At 38.0% G+C, this 26,092-nt stretch overlaps 1 protein-coding gene across 7 annotated transcripts in view; it reads right to left on the bottom strand.

Annotated features, from left to right (window-relative positions):
* Nucleotides 1–3,332: 3,332 nt before the first annotated feature.
* LOC132640974 (THO complex subunit 2) overlaps nt 3,333–26,092 on the bottom strand; it is a 61,971-nt gene continuing 39,211 nt past the window's right edge. For 3 of the 7 annotated variants that reach the window (XM_060357801.1, XM_060357802.1, XM_060357804.1), the window contains 14 exons: nt 25,395–25,522; nt 21,742–21,838; nt 21,517–21,645; nt 19,208–19,311; nt 18,671–18,851; nt 17,796–17,977; nt 17,018–17,624; nt 16,787–16,891; nt 16,091–16,246; nt 15,919–15,999; nt 14,973–15,371; nt 10,602–11,759; nt 4,204–4,502; nt 3,333–3,681 (listed from right to left, as the gene is read on the bottom strand). In XM_060357801.1, coding sequence (XP_060213784.1) covers nt 3,612–3,681; nt 4,204–4,502; nt 10,602–11,759; nt 14,973–15,371; nt 15,919–15,999; nt 16,091–16,246; nt 16,787–16,891; nt 17,018–17,624; nt 17,796–17,977; nt 18,671–18,851; nt 19,208–19,311; nt 21,517–21,645; nt 21,742–21,838; nt 25,395–25,522 — 3,696 coding nt within the window. In that variant the 3' untranslated portion in view covers nt 3,333–3,611. Of the gene's footprint in view, nt 3,682–4,203; nt 4,503–10,383; nt 10,508–10,601; nt 11,760–14,972; nt 15,372–15,918; nt 16,000–16,090; nt 16,247–16,786; nt 16,892–17,017; nt 17,625–17,795; nt 17,978–18,670; nt 18,852–19,207; nt 19,312–21,516; nt 21,646–21,741; nt 21,839–25,394; nt 25,523–26,092 lie in introns of those variants that run through there. The other 4 variants (XM_060357803.1, XM_060357806.1, XR_009582517.1 and 1 more) reach the window with 4 other exon arrangements.

Below are 26,092 nucleotides of genomic sequence, written 5' to 3'. Positions count from 1 at the left end.
CCATTATCTACACCTTTGATATCTCCATTGTTCTCTACACTATCATTTGTCAAACTGGGATCTCGTAATACATCTAACTTGTTTTGAACTGTCACCATTGTATCCTTATTCTCCTTTGCGTTTAAGTTTCCCATATTTGAATCAGCAATATCCTGCTTAGGACCATTAAAAACTCTATTGTCCTTAACTGCATTCCAATTTCCTGGATTACCAAGAACCCTTCCACTTGATAACAACCTTGCATTATACCTCCTCCTATTATGCTAAAACTGTCTTTTCTGAGTATGAGGACCTGCACATCCTCCCGCACCTTAACTTCCTTTCCTTTCTTTGCTGGATCAGTTGGTTCTTTCACTTCTTCCTCCTCAAATACTGCTAGTTCAGGATGAAGCTTCCAGCATTCACTTTCATTATAACCTTGTAACTTACAATCTCTGCAATACTTAGGCAACTAGTCATATTGAATCTTCACTTTTTCAATTCTCACCTCCTTTGTGTCCTCATCCTCTATCTCCATGTCAACATGATTTGGAAGGTCTGATAGTAAATCCATTAACACTTTAACCCTAGCAAAACTTAATCTTGTGCAATTGATTGTAGCAAGATCAACTTGTAAAGGAATCCCAACAGTAGAAGCAAGAGAAACCAAGGATTCTTTCACAAAAAATGTAGGCAAAAGATATCCACAAGATGACCTTATATGTTTTTTCATCCACTTTAAACTTAGAGTCGTATATCAAAGGCCTCATTTGATATGAATATCCATTCCTTGATTGCAAGTAATATAAACCTTTTGAACATAAGTTAACGAAATCCTCCATTGTAGATCGTCTAATAAGTACATGCCTATCACGAAATAAACCTATTTGGCACCTTCCTGTCATCCCACATTGATCTGGGATAATTGACCTGAGTTCCTCCAACTGTGGCTATCCATAGGAGAATTTGCCAACAACTACATATTTTAGGTCCTCCAAAGACTCTATCTGATCGAACGTAGAACAGGAACGCCATTACGATAAGTAATCATCTTTAATGGAATAGTTGACGTAGTGTTTTGCATGGGGTTAGGGTTGGTTGGTTGAAAAACAATTCTGAAATCAAGTTTGGGAGCCATCGTTTCATTGCGGTTGGTGTCATTAGTTGACAGAGATGTAGTAGAGGTCTGGCCAGCCAACGGAGGTGGCTGACCAGCGGCCACAATGGCCATTTAGTAGGCGGCGACGAGCTAGGTTTTAGGGTTTTTGCATGGAAAAAGATAGGGTTTTTTAGAGCATTTTTTGGAAGGGGTCGGTGTGATCACACAATCTTATAAATAGAGGGATTATTATACTTATCTTATGAATAGTGAAAGCATTTCAGTGTTGGTAGAATTCTGAGATGAATTGGAATTTAACCAACTGTCGTGAGAAAATAATTATCACCAAGATCTATTTTGCCGAGTTGTTCTTTATCTTAGATCTTTTTAAACATATTTGCTCATGATGGCAAAGTCTCGTGTTGATAACGTATTATGAAATAATAATAAAAGTACAAGACAACAAGAGATATAGCCAAAGAAGTAGTGGGCCGTAGAGAGATTTTTATTGCTCTCTAAATTCATGTATAACTGAACTAAATTGACTTCTTATTTATAAAAGAAAATAAGCTACTGCGAGGCGTTTCAGAAAGCTGCTGCAAGGCTTTTTAGAAGTTGTCTGCTTGAGCTTACTTGCAAGCTACCTGCTTAAGGTGCGCGCAAGCTGCCTACTTGATACAAGCCCGACAAAATTGGTATAAGGCTTTTCAAGAAGCTGCTTGCAAGCTACCCACATGAGCTACTTGCAAGCTGCTTGATTGCAATCTTATCCAGGAAACTGTAGGAGTTTATAAATGGACATCTACAATATAATGTATTTATAACACTGTGTGTCTGTGTGTGTGTGTGTGTGTATATATTCTTTTATAACTACATCAAATATTTTTATGAGGATGTATATATGCGTTAAATACTTTTAGTATATATGTTCTATGAAAATTAGCAGGTAGAATTAGGGTAAAAAGTTAGCAGGTAGTAGAGCGTTTTCTTGCTAATCCTTCCTTACCAGTAGTCGTCGTATTTCTCTTGTGGTTCTTTATCCGTTGATATATAGTCGTCGTATTTCTCGTGGTTCTTTATCCGTTGATATATAGTCGTCGTATTTCTCTTGTGGTTCTTTATCCGTTGATATATTTTACTATCTATTTCTCTTGTGGTTCTTTATCCGTTGATATATAGTCGTCGTATTTCTCTTGTGGTTCTGTATCCGTTGATATATTTTACTATCTATTGTCTCTTGTTCATTACTTAGCATATTATTTTATTGTAGTTATTGTTCCTTATCATGCTTTATATAGTATTTTGGTATGGCTTCTTAATTTTTCATTATTTCCTTTACTAACTGCTTTGTATTGCTTTCTTGAGCGAGGGTCTATCGTAAACAACCTCTCTACTTCTCAAGATAGAGGTAAGATCTGCGTAAACTCTTGTTGTATTCTATAAAAATTAGATGGAACTACACGTGCAGAGAAACTAGTTATAATAATATCAACAACCATCACTGTCGTCAACACCCACACACCCTCCGAACACCACCACCTCTCCACCCCTTACCCCATCACCACTAACCACCTCCACCATCACAACTATTACTACTACCACCACTACAGAGCATCTCCACCGTCACTAGCAAACATAAATAGTTCATTAGTTCATTTTTTTTTATCAAAAAATAATTTCAATGATGTTCATTCATATTTAAAAATCTGAATCTTAATGAAAACAAATGAGACCTAAAACCGGACAACCAAATAATGGCAGGCAGGATCGTATTTGTCCCATGATCGCTAGAACTAGGGCTATGTATATCAAATGAAGATTAGCAATAGCATTTTAAAAACTAAGTTTCACCAGCGGAAGTGTCAGCACATGCCCCAACAACACGGAAAAAGCTCACAAGGATGTGAAGCTAAACAAAGAAACATGACCGACGAAGAAAATAATCTCCTTGGTTTCAACTTCAAACGCCCGATAAGTTCCTGGGATTTAGAACTAATACATCATTTGTTCTCAGAATTCAAATTAACTTCATGCATATTTCAAACTACAGGAACAATTTATGAAGTTCGAACTGAAAATTTAAATTCCAATGGCCGCACCTTGATTTCTTCCATATTTCAGTTAGGGGTATTTTTGTCCAAATATTTTTCCGTGTCAAAAGAGTGGCTATGCTTTTCGTATTCTATTCAAACAAGTAGCTAAATATTCATAAGCTGTCCAACCTAATATTTCCTTTCTGACCTGTCGCTGGACCTAACAAAAATTGTAAACAGTATTGCATATATTCCACGTAGAAATAACAATTTACAGTTTCCAAGTATTTTGCACAAAGAAACACAATCCTTCTTACCAACCTGCATAAAGTCTCCTGTAATTCAAACCCCATCAAGGGCCTAATAAAAATTTGACAAACAAAATTGATCCGGGAACATATAACACAAGCCAAAAACCCTGCTGAGTTTTCCTTCGACAGCAACAGCCCGAAACTTCGTTTGTTTAGCTATGCAAAGTGAAATTTTCCCATGATTAGCACTTACTTCCGATGCCGCCTTTTGGGCTCAGCTCTTTGCCTCTTGTCGTCATCCCACTCTCTGTCATACATACTGCGGTGCATGGTTACGGAATCAAATATAAGTAGGCTTCAATGGGAAGCCATGACACTCGACCAATAGTGCTCAAGTTGAGTTCTCAAAAGTTAAAATTCGACCCGATAAGTTTATGCAGTTCTAAAAAGATCATTTATGCCACATCATTGTACTACTTATGTAACACATAAATTTCTAGCATCATAAATGTTTTTGACCATTAAAACCAAATTGACTTTGAACAAACTCATCTAATTATGGAGTAGTTGTTTTTCAAATCTAATTACAATAGTTCAGCATGCAATAGCAGAGGATTTGCATGAATCGACAGAAAAACCATGCCTATCCAATGACAACCACCAAAAAAGTCGTATAGATTGGTAGCATTGCAAAATTCAAGCCAGACCTGGTACTTTAGATGACAGAGGCATGCTGATAAAAGAAAAATAAATCTTCCATTCAGAGAATGCAAAAGCAGTTGATGGATTATGCAGCAGATGGTCAAAAGGATATTGTATACACATGTATCAATAAGGATACGAGTCCGCATCACGACGGGGTGCTTTGCTGGCACTTTCTTTTCCATGATTCCTAAGACCTGGCTCGTCCAAGTAACCTGGACGCTGCTGAACCATAACACCCTTTCGCTCTCCCCTATCTCTTCCATCAGAGGGCTGCGACATATTAATAGAAAGGGCGGGAGGATGAGCAGAGGGTGAAAACTCTCCAGGTTCTGAAGCCATATGCTCTCTCTTAAGTTTGCGCCTCTTTGAGGCATTTGGATCCACATCCTCTTTTATGATGCTTGCTTTCTCCCTATCTCTTTCCCTCTCTTCTACCTAAAATACACAACTGAAATGTAAGTAACACTAACATGCAACAAGAACACAAGAGATCCAAAATCAAGGTTTTACTAGAAAGAATCCCGACCCTCAAGCAAGACGGTAAACTGCAAAACATAGTTAAACAACTACTATGCCTCAATCCTAAGCAAGTTGGGTCCGCTATATGAATATTCACCGACAATGTCGCTCCATTTAAGCTCGTCGGCAAATATTACACAAAAAGAAAAAAAATCCAAAATGCAAGTACTAGAAAAAATAAAAAATAGATGAAAAAGATCCAAGAAATCATATATAACATATCCATATGCACATGCATCTGGCCAATATGAAGACTTATATTAAGCAAGGAATAGTATTAGAAAAGATTTGAGTAATTTTGTTAATCCAACACAGAAAAGTAACTAAGAAATACGAGTTTCTACCATCCTTATCACCTCAATCAGAAAGAGGATGTAAAAGGCGTAAGGAAAGAATATCCAAGCTGCTACATCTTAATAAGGTTGTTCAGTGAATACGTAAGTGTAAAAAGTCAAGAACTCTGAAGTGTTGAAAGAGATACCGGTGAATGTTTTCAACATGTAAAATGGATAGTCATTTGACTACAAGCTATGGAAGCTATTGATGCATAAAATTTAGACTAGCAAAGAAAAGGCAAACTTAGTCCTCACACATGTTGAATCTCTTCCAAAATATGAGTGACACTCTTAACCTAAAACTGTTTACACTAGTACTAAATATTGGGGCAAGCCCATTAGGTTCAACCCAAAAATATATCAAGACCAAGTCCAAATCACTGAAAGAAGTTTAAAATGGATCTATGGCCAAACAACCATTGCACGGTCATGGGCCAATAAGTAAGCGATCTTGTAACTTCTAACTTTAGTCCACTCGGGTCTTAGTCAATGGTCAACCTTGGCCAAACCCTCCAGGTCTTCACTTTTAATCATCAGCTTGAGCACATTATGCTCTTTGGGAAGCCTCCCAAAAAACCAGTTGGAAGTCCCTCCACCTTCTTAAGGAATAAATGAATCTCCTTGGTTTGCCTCTTAGTACAAACTTTATAGGAGTGAATTGTGGTGCTTCTTCCTCTTGAGTAGGGTCGCTGGAGCCTAAGGGTTGGATGTTACTCAGACCTCAAGGGGCAAAAGTATAACCAAAACAGGGGAAACTACTCTCATACTTTAATGAACCTATTTGCCTGTTGCTAAGGTCAAAATATGAATGTCTAAGACATATTATCACATTAGAAATAAACATACCTAAAGAAAAATGTTAGTTACATTGGCAACTAAAGTAAAAAATTGACCAACTGTTCAACTCAAACCATAGGAACAATAATTGGAATCTACATACATCTTTACACTATGTCAACAAAATGGAGGTGGAGTATAAGATCTATTGTACAAGAACAAGGGTGATATTCAAAATTGCAACAACTATAGGGATGTCAAACTACTAAGTCGTATCATGAAAGTTTGGGAGAGAGTGGTCGAGATGAGGATGTGTCTATCTCCGAGATGAGGAAAGCGAGGCTGACATGGTTCGAACATATGAAGAGGTGCGTGGATGCGCCAATTAGGAGGTGTGAGAGGTTCCCTATTACAGGAGTTAGAAGAGGTAGAGGTAGGCTGAGTGTTGTTACACTGCTGGTGGGCGAGGCTAGTGGCTAGCCTCCTTTCTGCTTCTTCTTATTAGTACAACTTAGTTATCGGTAGCTTCTTTGATTCAGCGTTTATTACTATCAGTTGCTCCATGTGCTTTGTATCTTGTTATTTTGTCATCTTATTTTCATACAACTCTGTGCCGATTTCTTCTTCTTCTTCTTCTTCTTTTTTTTTTTTTTTTTTTTTTGCCAAGGATCTATTGAAAACTTTTCTACCCGCAAAGGCAGGAGTAAGGTGTGCATACATCCTATCCTCCCCAGACCCAACTTGTATGTTGTTGTTATACACTACATAAACACTTTGCTATAGTCGTAGAATTAGATCGGTAGAGGTAAAGGAGGAATTGACTGTGAGCCTTGTTTATGTAAATTATGGATAAGCTAACACACAATACAAGAGGTAGAGGTCCTCTGATGTATGCTATATGCTGACGATGTTAATCACGAAACCAGCGAAGGTGTCAACTAAAAGCTTGAATTATGGATAAACGCTCAACTTTTTGGGTTGTAGCCAAGGGCCTAAATGAGAATTGGTCTTCTGAATACCACTTTTAGGGCAAATCTTAAGGTACAAATAGAACACTTGTACTTTGAAGAGGAATTTGACTCTTGCCCTGGAGAAGGACATGCATGCTAGAGAGAAGATATTCACCAAGTTGTTCCCAAATTCAAGCCTATTTAAGGAGTAGACCTGAGATTTGTCAAGCTTTGCGTTTACTCTTTTTACTTTAGCTATGGGTTGTGTCAAACTTTTTTGCATCGTTGGGGGCTTGAACTACATGGAGTAGACCTAATAGTTGATATTTAAAGTTACAACAAGAAAAAGATAGCCAGTGTGATCCCCTAAGTGGGGTTTTGGGTGGGAGAAGAAGGGGGGTGGGGGGTATACGCAAACCTTACCCCTACCTCGGGTGAGTTAGAGATGTTTCGAATAACTCTTAGCTCAAGAAAAGCATTTTAAAAAATACAAAACTAAAAAGCTACGATGAAAATACTAAAGAAAAAAGTATTAACAACAAAATAGTAAAGATGACCAAAGTAAAAGGAACAACACCAGTAATAAAATTAAGGAGTACGATAATTATAGCACAGTAGAAGTAAGACTCATAAGCGGAAGAGGGCGCAGATAAATAGCTCTAAACCATAGCCAAGCTCTTCCAGAGAAAAGAGAGAAAACACTCGTCTACCTATTAACGTTCGACCCTAATCCTCGACATCCATGCTCTCCTATCTAGGATCATGTCCTTGGTGAGATGGAGATGTGTCATGTCCTGTCTAATCACCTCTCCTTAATTCTTCCTTGGTCTACCTCTACCTCTCCTTAGACCTATCAATACCAACCTCTCGAACCTCTTCATTAGGGCATCTGTGCTCCCCCTCTTCACATGCCTGAACCATCTCAACCAAGCTTCCCGTATCTAGTCCACCATAGAGGCGACTCCCACCTTGTTCACAATATCTTCATTCCTAACCTTATGTGTCCTACTGTGTCCACACATCCATCTCAGCATCCTCATTCCCATTACTCTCATTTTCTGAATGTGTGAGTTGTTGGACTGATCAACACTCTGCCAAATACAACATAATTGTCCTAACAAACACTCTATAGAATTTACCTTTAAGTATTGGTAGCACCTTCTTATCATACAGGTTACCAGATGCGAGCCTTTGTTTCATCCCCTGCTCCAATACGATGCGTGACATCATCATCGATCTCCCCATTTCATTGGATTATTATCCAAGGTACTTGAAGCTACCTCTCTTGGGAATAACGTGTATCAATTCTCACTTCTACATCCGCCTCATATGACGCATCACTAAACTTGCACTACATGTACTCCAGTTTGGTCCAGCTTAACCTAAAACCTTTACTCTTTAAGGTCGGTCTCCAAACCTCTTATCTATCACCTACTCCATCGCATGTCTCGTCAATCAATACTATGTCATTTACAGATAACATGCATAGACTTCCCTTTGACTATGTCCATTCATCCATCACCAAGGAAAATAGAAACGGGCTAAGAGCTGATCCGTGGTGCAACCTTATCTCGCCTGCGAAGTGTTTCGAGTCTCCTTCCCCTGTTTTTACTCGGGTCTTGACTCCATCGTACATGTGCTTAATCGCTATAAAGCCACAAGTACACCTCTAGACTCCAAGCATCTCCATAAAACCTCCCTTGACACTTTGTCGTATGCATTTTTTAAGTCAATAAACACCAAATGCAAGTCTCTTTTCCTAACCCTATACTACTCCAACAACCTCCTTAAGAGATGAATGGCTTTCATGGCAGAGGACATTAATCCGAATTGATTCTCGGGAATAGACACATCCCTCCTCATCCTCGTCTCTACCACCCTCTCCAAACTTTCATAGTGTGACTTAGTAGTTTAATAACCCGATAGTTGTTGAAATGTTCGAATCACCCTTGTTCTAGTACAACAGGATCATTGTTATCCACCTCCATTCTTCAAGCATCTTAGTCGTCCTAAAAATGACATTAAACAACCTCGTTAGCAACTCCATACCTACTTGGCCTGCGCTCTTCCAAAATTTCATAGAAATCTCGTCTGGTTTGATCGCTCCCCCATTTCATCATACGAACTGCCCTTGTAACCTCCTCAAATTTTATACGCCTGCAATACCCAAAATGTCGACGGCTCTCGTAGTACTCTAAATCGCCCAACACAATATTTCTTTCCCTTTCGACATTTAAGAGTTTATGAAAGTATGTCTGCCTTCTTCGTCTAATGTGTCTTTTCCACCAGAACTTCCCCATCTTCATCTTTAATGCACCTCACTTGGTCCAAGCCGCGTGCCCTCTTCTCTCTCGCCTTGACAACTTCTTACCATGTTTGTCCTGTAATTCTTCATACAAGCATTCAAATGTTGTCGTTTTAGCCGTCGTAACTGCCACCCTCACTTCCTTCTTCACAGTCTTATACCTCTCCTTGTCCTCCTCGGTTTTGCTCTCCACTAACTTCGTATAAGCAACCTTCTTGGCTTCCACTTTCCATTGGACCTCTCCATTCCACCACTAGTCCCTCTATGTCCACCATAGTTACTCTTCGAGACCCCTACCACCTCTCTAGTTGCTTCCCTAATAAATTAGTTGTCCTAGTCCACATACTATCTGCATCACCACTAATCCCCAAGCCCCCATAGCCAACAACTTCTCCCCCAACTCCTGAATTTTATCATTAGTCAAGCTTCCCTATTTAATCCTAGGTTGGTCATATAAAGCCCTCTTTTTCCTCCTTTTAATCTTTAGATCCATTACCAAGAGCTTATGTTCAGTTGTAAGATTCTCACTTGGGATAAACTTTAATCTTTCTAACTCTACCCCATATGTGATTGTGTAGAATTTGAGAAGAAATGACTTTTTGTATTTGAGTATGTCTTTAAATTCAACAAGAACGGGTAAATAAGTGAAAAGTCTAACTAATTAAGGGAAGACCATCAATTACAACAAAAGAAAAATTCTATTTCTACAATACCCTAGAGAAGAAAAAATCTGAAGCGTGTGTAAAAACAAAACAATAGTTGGAAATATATTTTGATGAGTTTGCTTTAGGTCCTATACTTTTTAGGAGTCTTCTAACCCTATTAAAGATTCTTATGCAAGTAAGAAATTTATAAAACTTCTAGCGAGATTTTTACTTTTATTTTGTACAATGTTGGTTTGAGATGAATTTAAAGGGGGAACATGGACAGTGAGTATTCCATATAGCCCACCCCAACTTGTTTGGGACGGAAGCATAGTTGTCGGCAACTGAGTCAAACAAAATATGAAAATGAAGAATTTTAGACTGGAAAGGTTTGGGCTCTTGGAAATAGAAAGCTTCTTCAATTTAACAACAGAGGTCAAATAGATAAGGGCTGGCTGAAAAAAGTAAATGGCCCCTATAATGGCAGAAATAGCCTGAAAATGAAGCATGTTTTCCTTTCATGGGGCTTTGCTTCCATTTCGATGCTTGCTTAGAAACATAAATTTTAGATCTATAGACAGATAGCCAAAATGAAACTTTGAATTAAGATGAAAGAGTAAAAAGTATGAGCAAATAGCAATAACTTCCAAATGGAATTTGCCAAATTTAGAATAACGTCAGAATTCAAAATAGCATGCAATGAGTCAGAAGAATGTCTAAAAAAAAGCATGCAATGAGTCAGAAGAATGTCTAATTTTTTTACAGATAAGAAACACACAGGTATACCTATTAGTATCAAGGATTATGGAATTCAAAACTTTCATAATAGTATATATTCAGTTCAAGTGACCGGTCCAAAGCTCCTCAATACTAATTGTAAGCATACCATACTAGCAACTAAATCTGGTTTCTGCAATTAAGAAGGTAACAAAAACCAGACATCAAAAATTAAACTGTCTGCTGTATCTTTGAACAATTATGCATGAAATGTAAATCAAGCTTACCTTCATTGGGAGTTCTCTCTCTTCCCGCTTTCTATCTCGAAAATCTTCTTCCCTCCTTCGCTTCAAATCATCCTGCAATAATGCATTATTCTCTTCTGATCGTCGTCTCTCTCTCTCATCGTGTCGTGGAGAAAGTCTTTGGCTATGCCTGGCAGTACCAAAACGTCTATCAGAATCGTCATCTCTCCTGCCTGCATTAATGGATTGTGGAACCATGTGAGGAGGCAGTGGTGGAGGTGGAGGCAAATTTTGATTGAAAACCCGATCATCTGTATGAGATTTCTCTACAGACACTTCACTATGTCGCAGCTTGCTCCTATCATCTTTGATTCTTTCATCCTTACTTAACCTATCAAAGTTCCTATCAGCAACTCTCTCCTGTACCCTTTCAATTGAGCGTTCTCTTCCATGCCGCTCTGTTGACCTATCTCTTGATTTTTCAAATGCCTCATCCCCACGAGACCTGTCAGGACGGTCCGCTCGTTCTCTGTGGTCTCTCTCATGTCTTTCACCACCCTTATCTTTTGATCTATCAAGAGGCTTTTCCGAGGCCCGGTTCATATGATCATCAGATCCATGTTTATCATAATCTGTTGGATGAAGTTTATCTGTAGCTCTTGCATCTATTAACCACTCTCTCTCAGATGAACGAGCATCACCACAATCATTATCTCTACTGTCAATTTCACCTTTCCGGCGTTTATTGAGTCTATCAAGCTCTTCTGCGGGGATAGATCTCTTCTGTACTTTTTCGTTAGCTCTAGAAGCATCCTGCCGAGGCGAATGGACCAGACGCGATGTGGACTCCTTCTGCACATCAGAACTTTCATTGACATCATCTTTTCCAGCGGAAACCCGCAGATCAGCAGATTTAGTAGCCGAAAGTTCAGCTTTAGATTCACTTGAAAGCTCTAACGATCTCGTTGATGAAGCTGCACCTTTAGGTACAGTAGAAAACATGCTACCATTCCCTGAAACTACAGCAGAAGCATTGACATTCCCACTTGCTCTGCTCTCCGAAGGATAACCAACATCAACAGAAGCAGCTCCAGATGCTCTTCCAACAGCTTTCCCAGACTTGTCATCACTTGCAGTGTCATGCTTTTGTTGCTTTGAGAGAGATCCAGCAGGAGTAGCTCGCTTGCCTGTAGCTCTTCCCTAGAGAAAAGGGTGTATATTTATTAAGTTCAGACAAGTTGACAAAAGAGGACTGCTCAATTGAACAATGAAGAATCCATCCACATGGACAAGATTCATCAAAAAGGAAAGCAAAGAGGTTACTTCATCCATATGACACACTAACAATATTCAGTAGAGCTGATGTCCTAACCTTGAGAAGATAAAATATCAAGTAGGAAAAAACTTTGACATGATATTGAAAAAAAAAACTCATATGTAAAGCCATGTTGACATTGATTAGGTTAATTATGACCTTAATTACGTGATTAAAATAACCCCGAGTTATGTCCACCACACGTGGTGGGTGGGCCACTGGGACATGGTAACATACACTGGTGCAAGTTGGCACTGTATTGAATTGTTAAGTGGCTGAAAGTATAAAAATGGAAGGATGGAATCAAGTCCAAGGTCGTGCCATGGCCTCGTGTCGCATGCCTAATGTGTGGGATAATGAGGGAGAGTGTCTGATGGCGGCAGTAAAGTTAGCCCCCAAAGCAAGCTCATCACATGCTCGTGGCACTAACATCAGGGCTCATGCCGCAAGCGCATCACAAGAGGGATTCCTAGGCTGACCACCCAGCGTTATGATGGTCTCGCGCCACAAGGAAGGGAAGTCCAGGCACAATTCAAGGCACACGGTGACCCTCAGCCTATAAAATACCAGGCAGCAGGGAAAGAGAAAATGGATTTAATTTTGGAAGAAGGTTTTGGAGCACTAAAGTGGGCCTCGGTCAATGCATTCAATACATCATCAAGGAGAGGCTTTTATGATTTTTGGAAAGATTTTATGGATTAAAGGCTAGCCCTAACATCAAATCCCATTGAAATTGTTAGATTTATTGAAATCTCAACACCTCAACGCTGAGATTTCTAGGGTTTGGCTTGCAAAGGTAATTCCACTACTAAAATCTTATTGTGTATAAATAAGCACATTAGTATTCATGGTAAGGATTTATCATTTATAAATGAAATTGAGATAACTCTAGAAGTGGGTGTCCTTGACATGGAATATGATGAATAGTAAACTTGGGGTTAAATAATGAGTAGGTAATGACTCTAATAACTCCAATAAATTGACATATACCACGTAATGGGTTCAAGGACATGGATGGCTTGTAGCTAATATGTGAACCCTAGTTGGGCTTATGTTTGTGTGGAAAAGAATTGATCGAATTCAACTATGATTCATGTAGATTGTATGCGGTAGCTCATATTGGAGCATTGAGCAACTCCTAAAACGTATGTTAAGGCAAAGGTAAGCTGAGGCTAACCTTTTTAACGGCTTATTTTCCAAAATGTATGATATATATGCTTTCATAAAGAGATTTGAAACGTGATAAGCTATCTAATACACTAAACGTCATAAATTCAACGTGCAAGTATTAATGCATTGTCATATGTGGTAGATAGCTCGAATATAAACATAAATTTGCTTTTATAATACACTATGAATGTGTGACTAGCCGGGTATGGCGTGCGTAGCTTGACTATTGTATGTAAGGCCATGAGTGCCATTTACTAATTGTACTTTCACCATCCTTAATGTTTAATGAGATGATATTATCATGTTATATCATGGATGCATATTTGATACTTTACTCTTATGAGTGCTCTGGGGATGATTTGAGTACAAACGGATGAATGTAATAGTACAAACTCTAAAAATAGGATACAAGGATGAGATTTAATGTGATTAGTCGAGAGCCTGGTTTTCATCAAAAAACTATGGTTTGTATATTTTGCTTACTCAAAACTTGTTTTAAAATATGGTTTATATATTGTGCTATAGTTATGCATGTTATTATAAATCTCGTCCCACCTTTTGACGAGAGGTTGACGACACCTACTGAGTACATAACCATACTCACGTCTCTCGTGTTTTCTCTTTCCTTACTAAAGATAAAAGTGCTTCGGGTGATGGCATTACAAGCTAGGCACCCCCTCCATCCAATATAATTTGGTGAGCCCCACGACAGATCCAGTGGAGGCGCCTTAGTTTATTCTTTAGCATAACTGGGTTAAAAGTTCCGGACTATGATCATTCTTTTTTTATTCTCGTCTTTTATTGCTTGTCATGAATGTGAGCGTCAAAACAGTAAACAAGGTTGTTCAGCTCGGTGCGAGTAGTGTGTCCGGTGCAAGTCAGGTAAGCCCGAAAATTGGGAGCGTGATATTATACTATGGAGTTAGAGTCACCAACCTACGTTTCTGCATCGATTACATTTCTTTTGAGCCGAGGGTCTATTGGAAACAGACTCTCTATCCCATAAAGGTAGAGGTATGGCCTGCGTACATCTTACCCTCCCCAGACCCCACTTGTGGGATTATATCGAGTATGTTGTTGTTTTGTTGAGGAGTCACCAAATTTTGTTTCATGATATAGCCTTCCAAGTCAAGTTTTTAATGATAACCATGGTGCGCGCAATCTACTAATTCCATGGGATACCTGCAAGCAATAGGTACCAGGTAACTCTATCCACCAAGGCTAGGACACATGGGAAAAAATCATTTTGTCTCTGCTGGGATGTGAACATGAGACCTTATGGTTCTCAGCCCACTTGATTGAACAGTAGGCCACACCTTTGGGTGCAAAAAGACAAGTTTTGGGATAAAAATTAGTAAAAGGAAAGAAGGTCAACTACAAGGCAACAAACTATTAAGTAGTTATGCAAAAACAGCACATTAAGAATTTAGTTCAGCTACAAACTGAAAATGTGTGTATGAATAACTGTCGAGCTAAGACAGAGATGCAGGATTAGTGAAGAAGTGAAAGAACACATCCAACACGAAAGAAACATAGATGCTCCATCAGCATACAAGTCTTTCAAGAAAGGACTCTCATAAAGGAACAAAGCTTATGTTACTAGCTAAGCTAGGAAAAGGTTTATAATGCTTTCGGTCTCAGACCCAAAGATAGTCTCAATATCCTAGTCTGTAGCTAATCAACAGAGGTGGCTATGTGAGGTATTTAAGATCCTATGACATAATAAAAAGTGAAGTCTAATACAACTATATTCAGACATAAACTACTGTAGGTTCTTTCAAGTATCAAGTACGACGATGAAAACACAATTTGACACAATCACACTTATATTCAAATAGCATTGCCACCAGACATCCACAAAAGATGTTATGTTTGCTAAATTAACATGTATGAGATTGTATAAGAGGTAATTACAGTAGGGAAAATACCTCCTGCTCGCCAGATATCTTGGAAGCAGCTTTTAGGGTATTCTCTTCCAATGGTCTACAAGTAGATTCATCTATATGTTTTTGAATTGGAGTATCAGACTGCAGGGCAGCAGATGGCATAGATTGCCCATCCAGTCCATTAATTGATTGACTACCTTTCTGTTTTACCTGACCTAAATCAGGTTTTGGCATAGAACTCTCTGGCCTATCCAACTTGCCATCAGCTACTCTTCCAGCCGCCACAGTTCTCCCAACAGAAGGCTCAGCTTGAGGAACACTAGGGCCACTCCCATTTGGTATTGCCACTGAATTAACAGTCGAAGACTTAGAAGCAGGTACTGCTGCAAGTTTTAGTTCTAGGTAACCCATTCCAAACTCTTCATCTGTCACCCATGATGGCTGAGGAAAAAGAAGGCAAACAAATTGCAAATATCAATCAATTAAGCCCCTGATCGACATCTATAAATACAAGGTAAATTAAACCTCAAATAGGAATCTCACTGCCCCAATTTTTTTGGTGATGTTTCACTGAACACAGGGTTTAAGAAAGAAAAGAAGACTGCCAGACATACCCATATCACCATGAAGTTACATCAAGTCCTAACAATAGCATGTCACTAAAAGCAGCATAGGAACGTAAAGTGGACGGTGTCTAAATATAAATAGTGCTAAGCTTTTGCGACAAATTGGGACGAAATAAGTAATATTTCAGCTCAGGCTTTCACTAGCCAATGCCATCCTACCCTCCACAGGAAAAAGGAAAAACGATAAGAAAGAAAGAATAAATAAATAACCACAACATCAGGTGAAACAGAAGAGCCAAAAAAACTCAAGTTTATAGGAACTCTTAATAAACCATATCATATGGTTTTTGACTGTTGTAGTCAGGCAATCACCGCTCCAGAATCACTTAAAAACTACGATCAAGTTTCATTCCTAGATTTACCTTTCTGGATGCCAAAGCTGCAGCAACCCCTGTAGCCAATACTTTGAGATCCTCTCTTTCATCAGATTTAATTTTGGCAACCTAGAATAAGACCAAAGAATAAAAGCAAAAAACTATGAGCCTGAGGTTTTTTTTTCTGAAGATACAATCCTGTATTTACAATCAAGTATACCCTCTTCTCAAGGTTTATTCCACTCTTCCGAGTAACTGGAAAGACACTGGAGATCTTTGTCAATAAAATAAGAGCATTTCTGATTTCCATGTACTCAGTTGATTCCAGACACTGTATGAGCAACCTCGTTATTCTTTGACTCCACTTCCAGTGTACCTTAAGTAGAATTGCAAGCATTAAGTAATAAGGTAAGCAAAGCGTGTTTAACACTAAGGAAAAAACAAGAATGACAGATGGGGTTAAAGAAATCAAGCATCATAACTTTTTTGTATCACACAATAGGAGGAAAGGTGGAAGTCACAAAGAAAATCTAATATATAAAACAAAGCAACCAAGAAAATTATGAAGGGAAAGAGAAGTAGAGGAAAGAGAGAAAAGGAGGACCAGATCATGAAATAGAGGACACCTTGAATATTTTTATTTTATTTTTTATTTTATTTTTTGAAGAAAATAAGTGTAGTGAGGTAAATTCAATCACAAATTTACGTGTAAACTAGGATGATAATCCATACTGTTTGTGAACCCCTCATTTTCTGCTGCTGAGAAATACTCCTAAGCAGAAAATCTTTGCAAGTGAAGTGATTCTCCAAATTATCACAATAAGGACAAGTACGCAACTGAGCTCGGTTTATACCCCACAAATTCGTACTGCACTCATGCTTTCCCACTGTATGTTTATGAATGTCACCGACTAACCTTAATAAATTGGCCATATGTAACACGCTGGCTGTTTGGATATCTGTAATAGACGGCAAATCCAGGCATGTTTCCACACTCGCGTTCATAAATTGATTCATCACCCTTCAATTTAAAATTTAAAAAGTTTAAAATGGTAGCTAGTATATCTGGTCGTTATTAGAACTGCCAGTGAAACTACTACTTCAATCCATTGAAGGTATCTTGTATAAGAGAAGTACTGAAGAGTACCTTCCAATAATAAGCAGTCTTCAATGTCTCGTATAAAAATCTTCCTAGTCGACCTACTTCATACTCGGTGCAACAACAGATCATGGGTTGTAACGTCTTACATATCAAAACGTCTATGTGGTTCACAGTGTTAAAGAAGGGCGTTCCAAGGGAATGAAGAGTATTAACAAACACGGCGCAATACACAGCGTCTGGCATACTGAACGTACAGCGTGGAAATATACACCGCTGAAGGAATTCCATGTTGATCTTTAAAGTATCAGGACAGGAACTCAGCCATGTATCCTTTTCACGAGTCAGGCGTCTACGAACAGACGTAACATGCTCTTCATGTCTCTGAAGCTCCATAGTCAACCGATCTAGAGACTCTTGAATTCTTTCTTTGTCTTTCTTCCTTTTTGTGATTGCAGAACTTGAATTATCAGAAAGTTCTTCCAGAGCTTTAAGAGCAGCATGCTGCTTCGCAATTTCAGACTCGTAACGGGATCTAGGAACATGAAGATCATATAGTGTGAGACCCCAAAAGGTGGCATACAAGTCTGCGGACAAGCTATTCCAGGCTTTTGAAGGCAACATTGTTCTGATGGTATCAAGAAGATCTGTCCATCTACAATAAAGATAAAGGCTGAATTAGAGTAAGCAGCCAAACAGAAGAAAATAATACGGAAATTAACTGTAGAAGCAGGAAAAGAAGATTCTATGCAACAAACACTACATGCGACATATTTAAATAATAACATTCTCTAACTACTAGAGCTTGACGGTCAGAAAGTATTACGAGATAGGTTTCCGAGAAGAACCAAGATCAAGGAGTAAGTAAGCAGATGAGTCTGAGCTTTCAGACTCCTTTTCAGCGTTGGCTAAGCTCACTGCTTCATCACTATCTGAAGGCCAAAAGACATCTGAATTTCTCTGACACCTGAAGAGCCTCATAACAGGCCGATAAATCAAAAATGCTACCTGAGGAGGTAAAACATAGCATGTGTTTTAGGAAATACTGAAGCATATTACTTACAATGCAGTGAAAAAGCAAGAACAGAGAAGCCCTAGAGAAAACATAAAAGGAGACAATTTGGATGGGAAGCGTTGCTGCTATGAATATTTTGAAGGTTCCTCACTGCCACAAATTACAATGTAGACTCTGCCACTTGGGCAGGCGCCTCTTGAAAGGGCAATGGAGGTCGCCAGCCTCTTTGCACCTGTTCGGATATACATCGAAAGAGTTCCGGATTTGCATAAAAACTCAATAACAACTCATTTCAAATCTTATTTTGGGTTCTTTCTATAACCAAGAAATCCCCAAGAGCTAGCTAGCGCACAGTTCGAAACTCAGTGGATAATGGGCTCACCCCTCGACCCTTCTCTACTTAAATACCCAGCATTCCGCTGCAGAGCGAACTCATAATGCGCTTAACCAACATATCATGTGTTGCCCCTAAGAGAGAACCAAAGTTGGTTGTGCGGGTGGGGTGGGGGGCTCTTATTTTGGCTTTTCAAATGACAATTATGTCCTTTACATTTATAAATTTGAAATGCCCTCTTAAATCTAAATGTCTCCAGTCACATGGAACCCGGACTTCAACAAATTTATTGAAAGAAGAATCACATGAAACACAAGAAAAGTCGGAAAACACCTATAGAAAATGGGACAACCTCAGGATCAAGATGATACACATGTACAAGTTCATCCAGAGTTGGAATAAGAACAGCATAGGCAGCCGTTGGAGTCACCGCACTGGACAAAAATTCCACATACTGAAGAAGGGCTCCATGACACCTATCAAACTGTTCACTGACCATTTTAATATATGGAACTTCCGCATTTATAACTACCCTGCAAAGCAAAATGCAAAGATTAAAAGAATCAATTAATGCAGTTGTTGAAACAAGTAATAAAGGAATCTGTATTCAATCGCAAGAAGTAGCTCCAGGTTCTTGATTGGATCTCGATCAATAGAAAATCGAAATCAAATTGGATGAATCCAAAAAAAACTGCATCAACTCCCTTGATGTGAAGGAAGCAACACCATCCTTCCCGATGTGTAGAATATTCAGCATCTTTCCTCTAGGAGTCAGGGAAAGAAGTTGGACTTGATTCACAGGAAAATATTTATACTCTTCATAAATACATGCTTCGTCTTTTGGTTGGGGCATTTTTCTAGGACACATTCAGTAAAGGTATATGCTTACACAGAACGATGTTGAGCAATGAGTAGCAAAAGTGGAATTGCCAACTTTGGTTCATCTTTTGGGAGCAAAGCATCTCGCAGCCTGTTAGTCGATTTAATCAATGCCTGCAAGAAGAGCCACATTTTTATTTTTTTTTGAGAATGGTAAAGCAGTATTATAAATATAAGATGCCAACACAAGCTGTGTAGTCACCCAGACCAAAAGTGATAAGGATCTATGTTGCTCAAACTCTCCAAATGTTGCCGCACCCGTGTCGGATTCTCCAAAAATGCACTACTTTTGGAGTATCAGACACGCACCCATCGACATTTTGAAGAATCTGTGCAACATAGATTACAATAGGAAGATATAAGAAGAGCCACATTTTAGGACACTCAAAGACAAATTAGGATGCTAAATGCCAGGTTAGAGATCTACAGCTGGCGCACTTCCAGGTGTAAGAGGAATCACAAATGAATTGCAAAACTTAATGTTAAAAAAATTGTAAAACTGCACTTCCTCGAGAAAAAAATAAAGAAAATACGACGTCAAAAAGACACCTCAAGCAAAACTAAGATTTTTTCGTTCTTTTTTGTTAATTGCCAAATTACTTCACGAAGTTCAGTTTGATAGATATGTATGTACCCAAGGCTTTTTAATGATATATTGTAGCTATTCTTGGGTAAATGTTTGAATTGGGGAAAAACCACAAATTGATGTAAATATATTATTTATATTTATCTTTTTCTTTTGATTGGTACATTATTTATGTTTATCTTTTTTTTTTGAAAATGGATTATTTATGTTTATCTATTAGTAACAAATAAATAAAACTTATCTTATACTCCCGTCCCACTTTACGTGAATGTGTTTGACTAAAGAAATAAAAGAAGATTTTTTAAGATAAAGATAAATATATGTGAAGTACCAACATTGCCCTTACTACCAATAACTAAATGAGTGGTGGTAAGAGTTTCACATGTCTTTTCATTTTTTCTCCATTAGTGAAAAAATGAGTTTTTATCTAAGTGGGTTCAAACAAGTCATGTAGGGAATGTTTGGTTTGTGGAATAAGGTTTAACAACCACGAGATAAAATAAGGGTATTTTTATCCCGCGTATGGTTGAGTTTTTAATCCAGGATTAGCAAACCCAAGATTATTTTTTCCATAATTGTGGTATTATTTTATACCATACATGACATGGTATAATAATCTCGGGACTACTAATCTCGAGATAAAACACCAAATGACAATGATGCCCTTCTCAAAATTTCTTCACCGAAGTCCTTTAAAAGTTGAGGTTAAAATTGAAAATAAAAGTTTTATCCTAATTTATCTAGGGCCAAACCAGCCACATGTTTTATTGTACGCGTATATCATTTTTAGTCCAATCAACCAAGCATCTACCAATAAAAATATATCTATTAAGTAATGACGTCATTATTTAATCACGGTATTATAATCCCGATATCATAATCCCGTTATAGCTTGTTCGTACCAAACAACCCTTAAGGGCAAAATCGGGATGCTAATTTTAAATAATTTTCAAATAGAGAAGGATATCATTCTTTTCTGGACAGACTTAAAAAGGAAAAGTGTGTCACACAAAGCATGAAAGGGAGTGTTAGATATAAATTTTATCTAGCATATCCTTTAGTCGATATACAAATTGATTAGTTAGTTAAAGTTTTTGACTAGTTTGAGGCAGTATGTACATTCTAGTTACGCATTGCTTGTTTGATCTAGGAGTTCCAATTGTAAAGAAGATCGCCCTCCATAAAAAGGACGCTACTGTATCATGTTTGGAACAGACTTATATAATATGAATTAATTTGATATTAACACCCCTCATTTTGCTGAATGATATGAATTAATTTAATATTTATACCCTCTCTCTCTCTTCCTTCCCTTTCTTCTGCTATTCCTCTTTCTCTCTCTGTTTGTTAATCTCTCTTCTCTTGCATTCTCCAATACCTCCCTATCTTCTCCCATTTCTCCCTTCTAGTCCTCCATCACGAAGGAAGGGAGAGAAACAAATCAGAAGATGGAGCACTCACGTTTCAAAATATTTAAACTGCACAATGAATGATCAAAATCAATAAGATTATCAGACGTTTACTCCAACACAGAAAGGTTTCAAAGCTACTGGTCTTGCATATGCAAAAGCGAAAATCAATATGGAAATGAACACCTTTCCAAACCAATTCATATTGAAGACATTTATTTGAAAACTGTCATGCTCCAGCGCCATTGCAGATTCAAGTAAACACTTCCAAAAAACAAATTTTTGAAAACTTCTCTGCAACTAAAATGACACTTTCTAACGCACCTTATTGTTCCGCGTTATGCCAAATGAGGTGGCCTGGTAGCGTAGAGTGTCACTTCCAGCCATGGCATCCAATTGTTCCTCTGTCATATTCTCTGTATAGTGTACATTAGCCATTTGCTGAATGAGCTCCTGCAGATTATCAACAGAACTCCAGAAGAGGTGAGTTTTCATCCGAAAGAACCAATTCACGTGTCACAAATGAAAATAATAAAATAAAATCTGTACCTGCATGAAAACAAGCTCAATACCATTTCCTTTCTTCAACTGATTAACAAGATACTGAAAAAGGCCCCTCAATTCCATTGACGGGTATTTTTTGCACCTGGAAGATTTACCAATGATTATAGATAATGACTAACACTCAAGCTATGCAAGAATGTAACATGGTATTAGGTTGAGATCATTCCCTCTTGTATTAGATGGTCATAATAAACAAGAGCTACGCACAGAAAAATGTCTTAACATTTGCAAACATGGTATAACTTCATTTCAACTGCCAAGCATCGACATGTAAACAAAGAATCTAACTCAACTTGACACACAAGCTAGGTTGAGCTAGATCGATTCTAAAAAAGGAGCACCCCCTGGCATATAAGAAAGTAGATAATCAGCATTCTCAAGGGTGAGACCTAACAGAATGCTGATTATCTACTTTCTTAGATGTAGCAAGAATCCAACTGCTCTGTCACAAAAGACACAGAATCACTTTTTTTTTTTTTTTTTGAGAAGGCGCATTAGCGCATTATAATTTCTTGTGCTTTGATTTATGTTATTATTTGCTACTTTCTGTACTTTGATTACTCTATTTTATCTATGCCGCTTTCGTGATTTGCATTTCCATATCGCTTTGAATTCCTTGATTATCCTGTTTTACTGTGTCGCTTGCATTATTTCATTGCAATATCGTTTTAAATCTTTTAACCTTATCTGACCCCCTTTTTATGCTTCTATTGAGCCGAGGGTCTCTCGGAAACAGCCATCCTACCTTGGTAGGAGTAAGGTCTGCGTACATTATACCCTCCCCAGACCCCAAGATGTGGGATTTCACTGGGCTGTTGTTGTTGTTGTTATATAAACAGCACCTGAGGCTGAGCTGAAACCATATTTACAAGTGCAAGAAGAAAAACCGCTTCAGAAACCTAACAAAAACCAAGGGTGTCTATCATTGAAGCAATATCTCCTATATATCTCTGATTGGACCAAAAGCAAAAGAGTCTAATGCAATCCAACTTGATCTTCTGAAATGAATTGCTAATATCATCAAAACATCTGGAATTCCGATCTTTCCAGATTGTCCACCAAATACAAGCTGGGACAATCCTCCATCTATCTCTGTATATCAATCCTGCTCCTGCTTCTTCCAAGCTAAACAAGACTTCAATAATCTTCTTTGGCATTGTCCAAACAATGCCTCTTAAGGCTAATGAAGATCTTCCATAATAGTAAACCGGTCTCATTTTATTTAGGAGCAACAGTTCATAATGCATCAATAATTATATCCATACTACAGCCAATTTTCCACCTTCTGCGTGGCTCTTCCGCCGTCACTAACTAAAAGCAATTTTTTTTTAATTTATGACAAGGGAACCCGCAGCCGCTACCCTTCGGGCACGCACACAGGGTAAACTAAAAGCAATTTAGCATTGGCAGTACACTTATTTCTTCGGAATTTTGTAATTAGAATTTTTATATGCAACACCCTCCTAAAGGGTTCAATGGTTAGAAAAGATCTATGTTGCTCAAATACGGGTACGGATACCCGATACGGGTGTGAATCTAGAGGTCGACTTCGTCATCACATGAATTTTGGGATTTGGTGGTATGGACTTGAATATTGATAGGGGTGCTAGGATATGGCTAATACATATGTAACAATAATATACATGACAACTAGTTATTTAAGATTGTTGAAAAGTAACTTTTTTTCGATTAACAAGATGATTTCAATCCATTATTGTTAATTAAGTTAAATGGAAAATGTCTATTGCGTAAATATAAATAGCTATGAATATAGTATTTATAAATAGCAATAAAATATATATATATTCAGCCTGAGCAGCGAAAAGCAATTATTTTTCTATTAGAAATTTGTTTTGAATCGATCATTATCTACTTCTGCTTCTTGAGCCTTGTTACTAACTAGAAAGCACAACGTATTTGTGGTAGAGATAATAGTCTTTAATAACTAGACGAAACAAGCTAGATAGTCTCCTATCACTAGGCTCACCAACCAACCTGGACCTTTTTTTAAAATTATTCCTACCGGATATCGAAACAAACCACAAGGATTGTTTCCGGTCATGAGTTCCCCTATGACATAAGTGCTCTTGGATGGGTGAGCCATTCCATCAAATCTTTGAGAAGGCCTAATCTCATATTTGTGTACAATTGATATTTTATTTATAACTTATATAATAGCAAATTATTCCAGTATTCTATGTGAATATATATATGACATAAACAAAAATTCAAACAAAATACACAATCAACCTATACTTCTTGGCCATAGGTGTAGTCGAAGTAATAAAGTTAGGTTGCCCAAAACCGGTGGGATCCCACACCCACGCCCAAATTTGATTAACATGGAAGCGGCAAAGATTTTGAAGGATCCAAGCAACATAGCAGAAGATTTTGTATCTAACGATTCATCATAGATCAACAAATCTAAGATCATCAAATTAGCACTCCAGAGAATGACGACCATCAACATGATTACTATTTCAATCAACAGGATCCAACTCTAGCTCCTACGCCTCCAACAGGCCAATTCTCAGATCTACCACATGATTTTTCTGCACTACCAACCTTAGTCTGGAATACCCCACTAAAAGACATAGTAATTTCAAAACAACACACTACAAAAGCAGGAAAACTAAGCAATACCCATCTAACCGGAGCAGAATACTTTAATACTGTTCAAACATTTCCATTAGCTAATCGTTAGTATTTGACATATATAGCCGCAAACTTCAGGAGAAAGTAGTATCTTCGACTGGACAGGTGATGCTATTCAAATCTTCTCAAAAGAAGACTCTAGCTTCACATGAAATGGGAAGAATGTTACACAAATATCACAGTCTGTATCCGCAAGGGTGGCTCAGTTGGTTGAGCAGGGGGCTTTCATAATGGAGGTCTCAGGTTCGAAACCCCCTGCCTATGATAGCAGGGGATTTGCCTTCTAAGTCGAGCTCGTCGCACGGGGCTTGCCTAGTGCGGGTTACCTCTCCTGTGTGGTTTGCGAGCTATTACACAGGAGCTGGGTTTACCCTATGCGCACCCGAAGGGTAGCGGCTGCGGGTTCCCATGTCATCAAAAAAAATATCACAGTCTGTACCATGTCTCCTTTTTTATGTTCTTATTTTCTGAAGGTCAGGCTGAAGTGGCAAACTAATCAACTAAGCCACAAATAAGGATCTGCAAGAAAAGCAATCCCAGCTCCTCTCCCCCAGCTTTTTCAGAAGTTAATCCATGACCCAGAAGCTGGGCACAGTGCCCCAGGAAGAACTATATTTTCTGTAAAACCAGAATGTGCAAAAGGATTACAGTAAATGGCACATCTGTACTTAAAATATCAGAACTAGGCTTGCCTAGCATTGGTCAATAGCAAAGATATTTCTCCTCAACCATCTTCAAAAGCAAGAATGACATAATTCTAATCTACAAAAAGGTCTAAATACAAAAATATCTAATACATTATATATGTATATTTTTTGCAATACCACAACTACATAAACGACTCAAGGGTAAGCAGTTGTTTAAAATCCCAAGTCACATACTCATTGTTCCTTAAGTACAACAGTAAACAGTAACATCATATGCAACAGAATATGTTCAAACAAGGGAGATGATTCTAACTAGCAAGAAGAAACTACACATACAGGTGACCCCAAAATGATGCCAAAGACTGAAGCCAATCAGACAAATTAAGGCCGTCATCTTTCAGCTTCTCTCTCCCACTTTGTGCCAACCGTTCAATAACTACATACTCCAAGATATCATACTCAAGCTGCTTACAAAAATAAAATCAATCAGATCAAGTACAAATAAATCAGAAAAATATCCAACCTTAAATAAAATAAACTTAAAAAGCAATCTGAAAAACTATGTATCTCTTTCATGGACAAGCATAATAGTACAAAAAGAATACAGAGCAATTTAATTACAAGCCATAATAGGAGTGGAAAACATTGGCATGAAGTTTCTCAGCAAAATGCTAGTCAAGGCAATATATAGGATGCATAGTGAATGGTGTACAAATTTTGTAACTTCTGCACAAAACAGTTAAGGTTCTTGCTTGAAAGGTTGGCTAGCTGAAACCCCATCAGAAGATACACTTCCACATTTATATAACATTGCAATGCAATTAACCGGGAGGCAGCAATAGCAAATACAAGAACTAAAATGAAAGGGTTCAAGGATTATAAGGAATTTCCAAGACTAGGAGGTTGGGAGTATAATCCAGTTCTTCGGAAATATTAAAAAAGCAAGTTAAATTTCAAAAATATACAGCCCACGCAACACTTTGCATCCACGTGGAAACATTTTCTAGTTAACACTCACATAGCCAATATTTTTT

This window comes from Lycium barbarum, chromosome 5, assembly GCF_019175385.1.
Source record: "Lycium barbarum isolate Lr01 chromosome 5, ASM1917538v2, whole genome shotgun sequence".
NCBI classification, from domain to species: Eukaryota; Viridiplantae; Streptophyta; class Magnoliopsida; order Solanales; family Solanaceae; genus Lycium; species Lycium barbarum.
The sequence above is the reverse complement of the archived record's forward strand: the minus strand, read 5'-3'. Positions and strand labels throughout refer to the sequence as shown.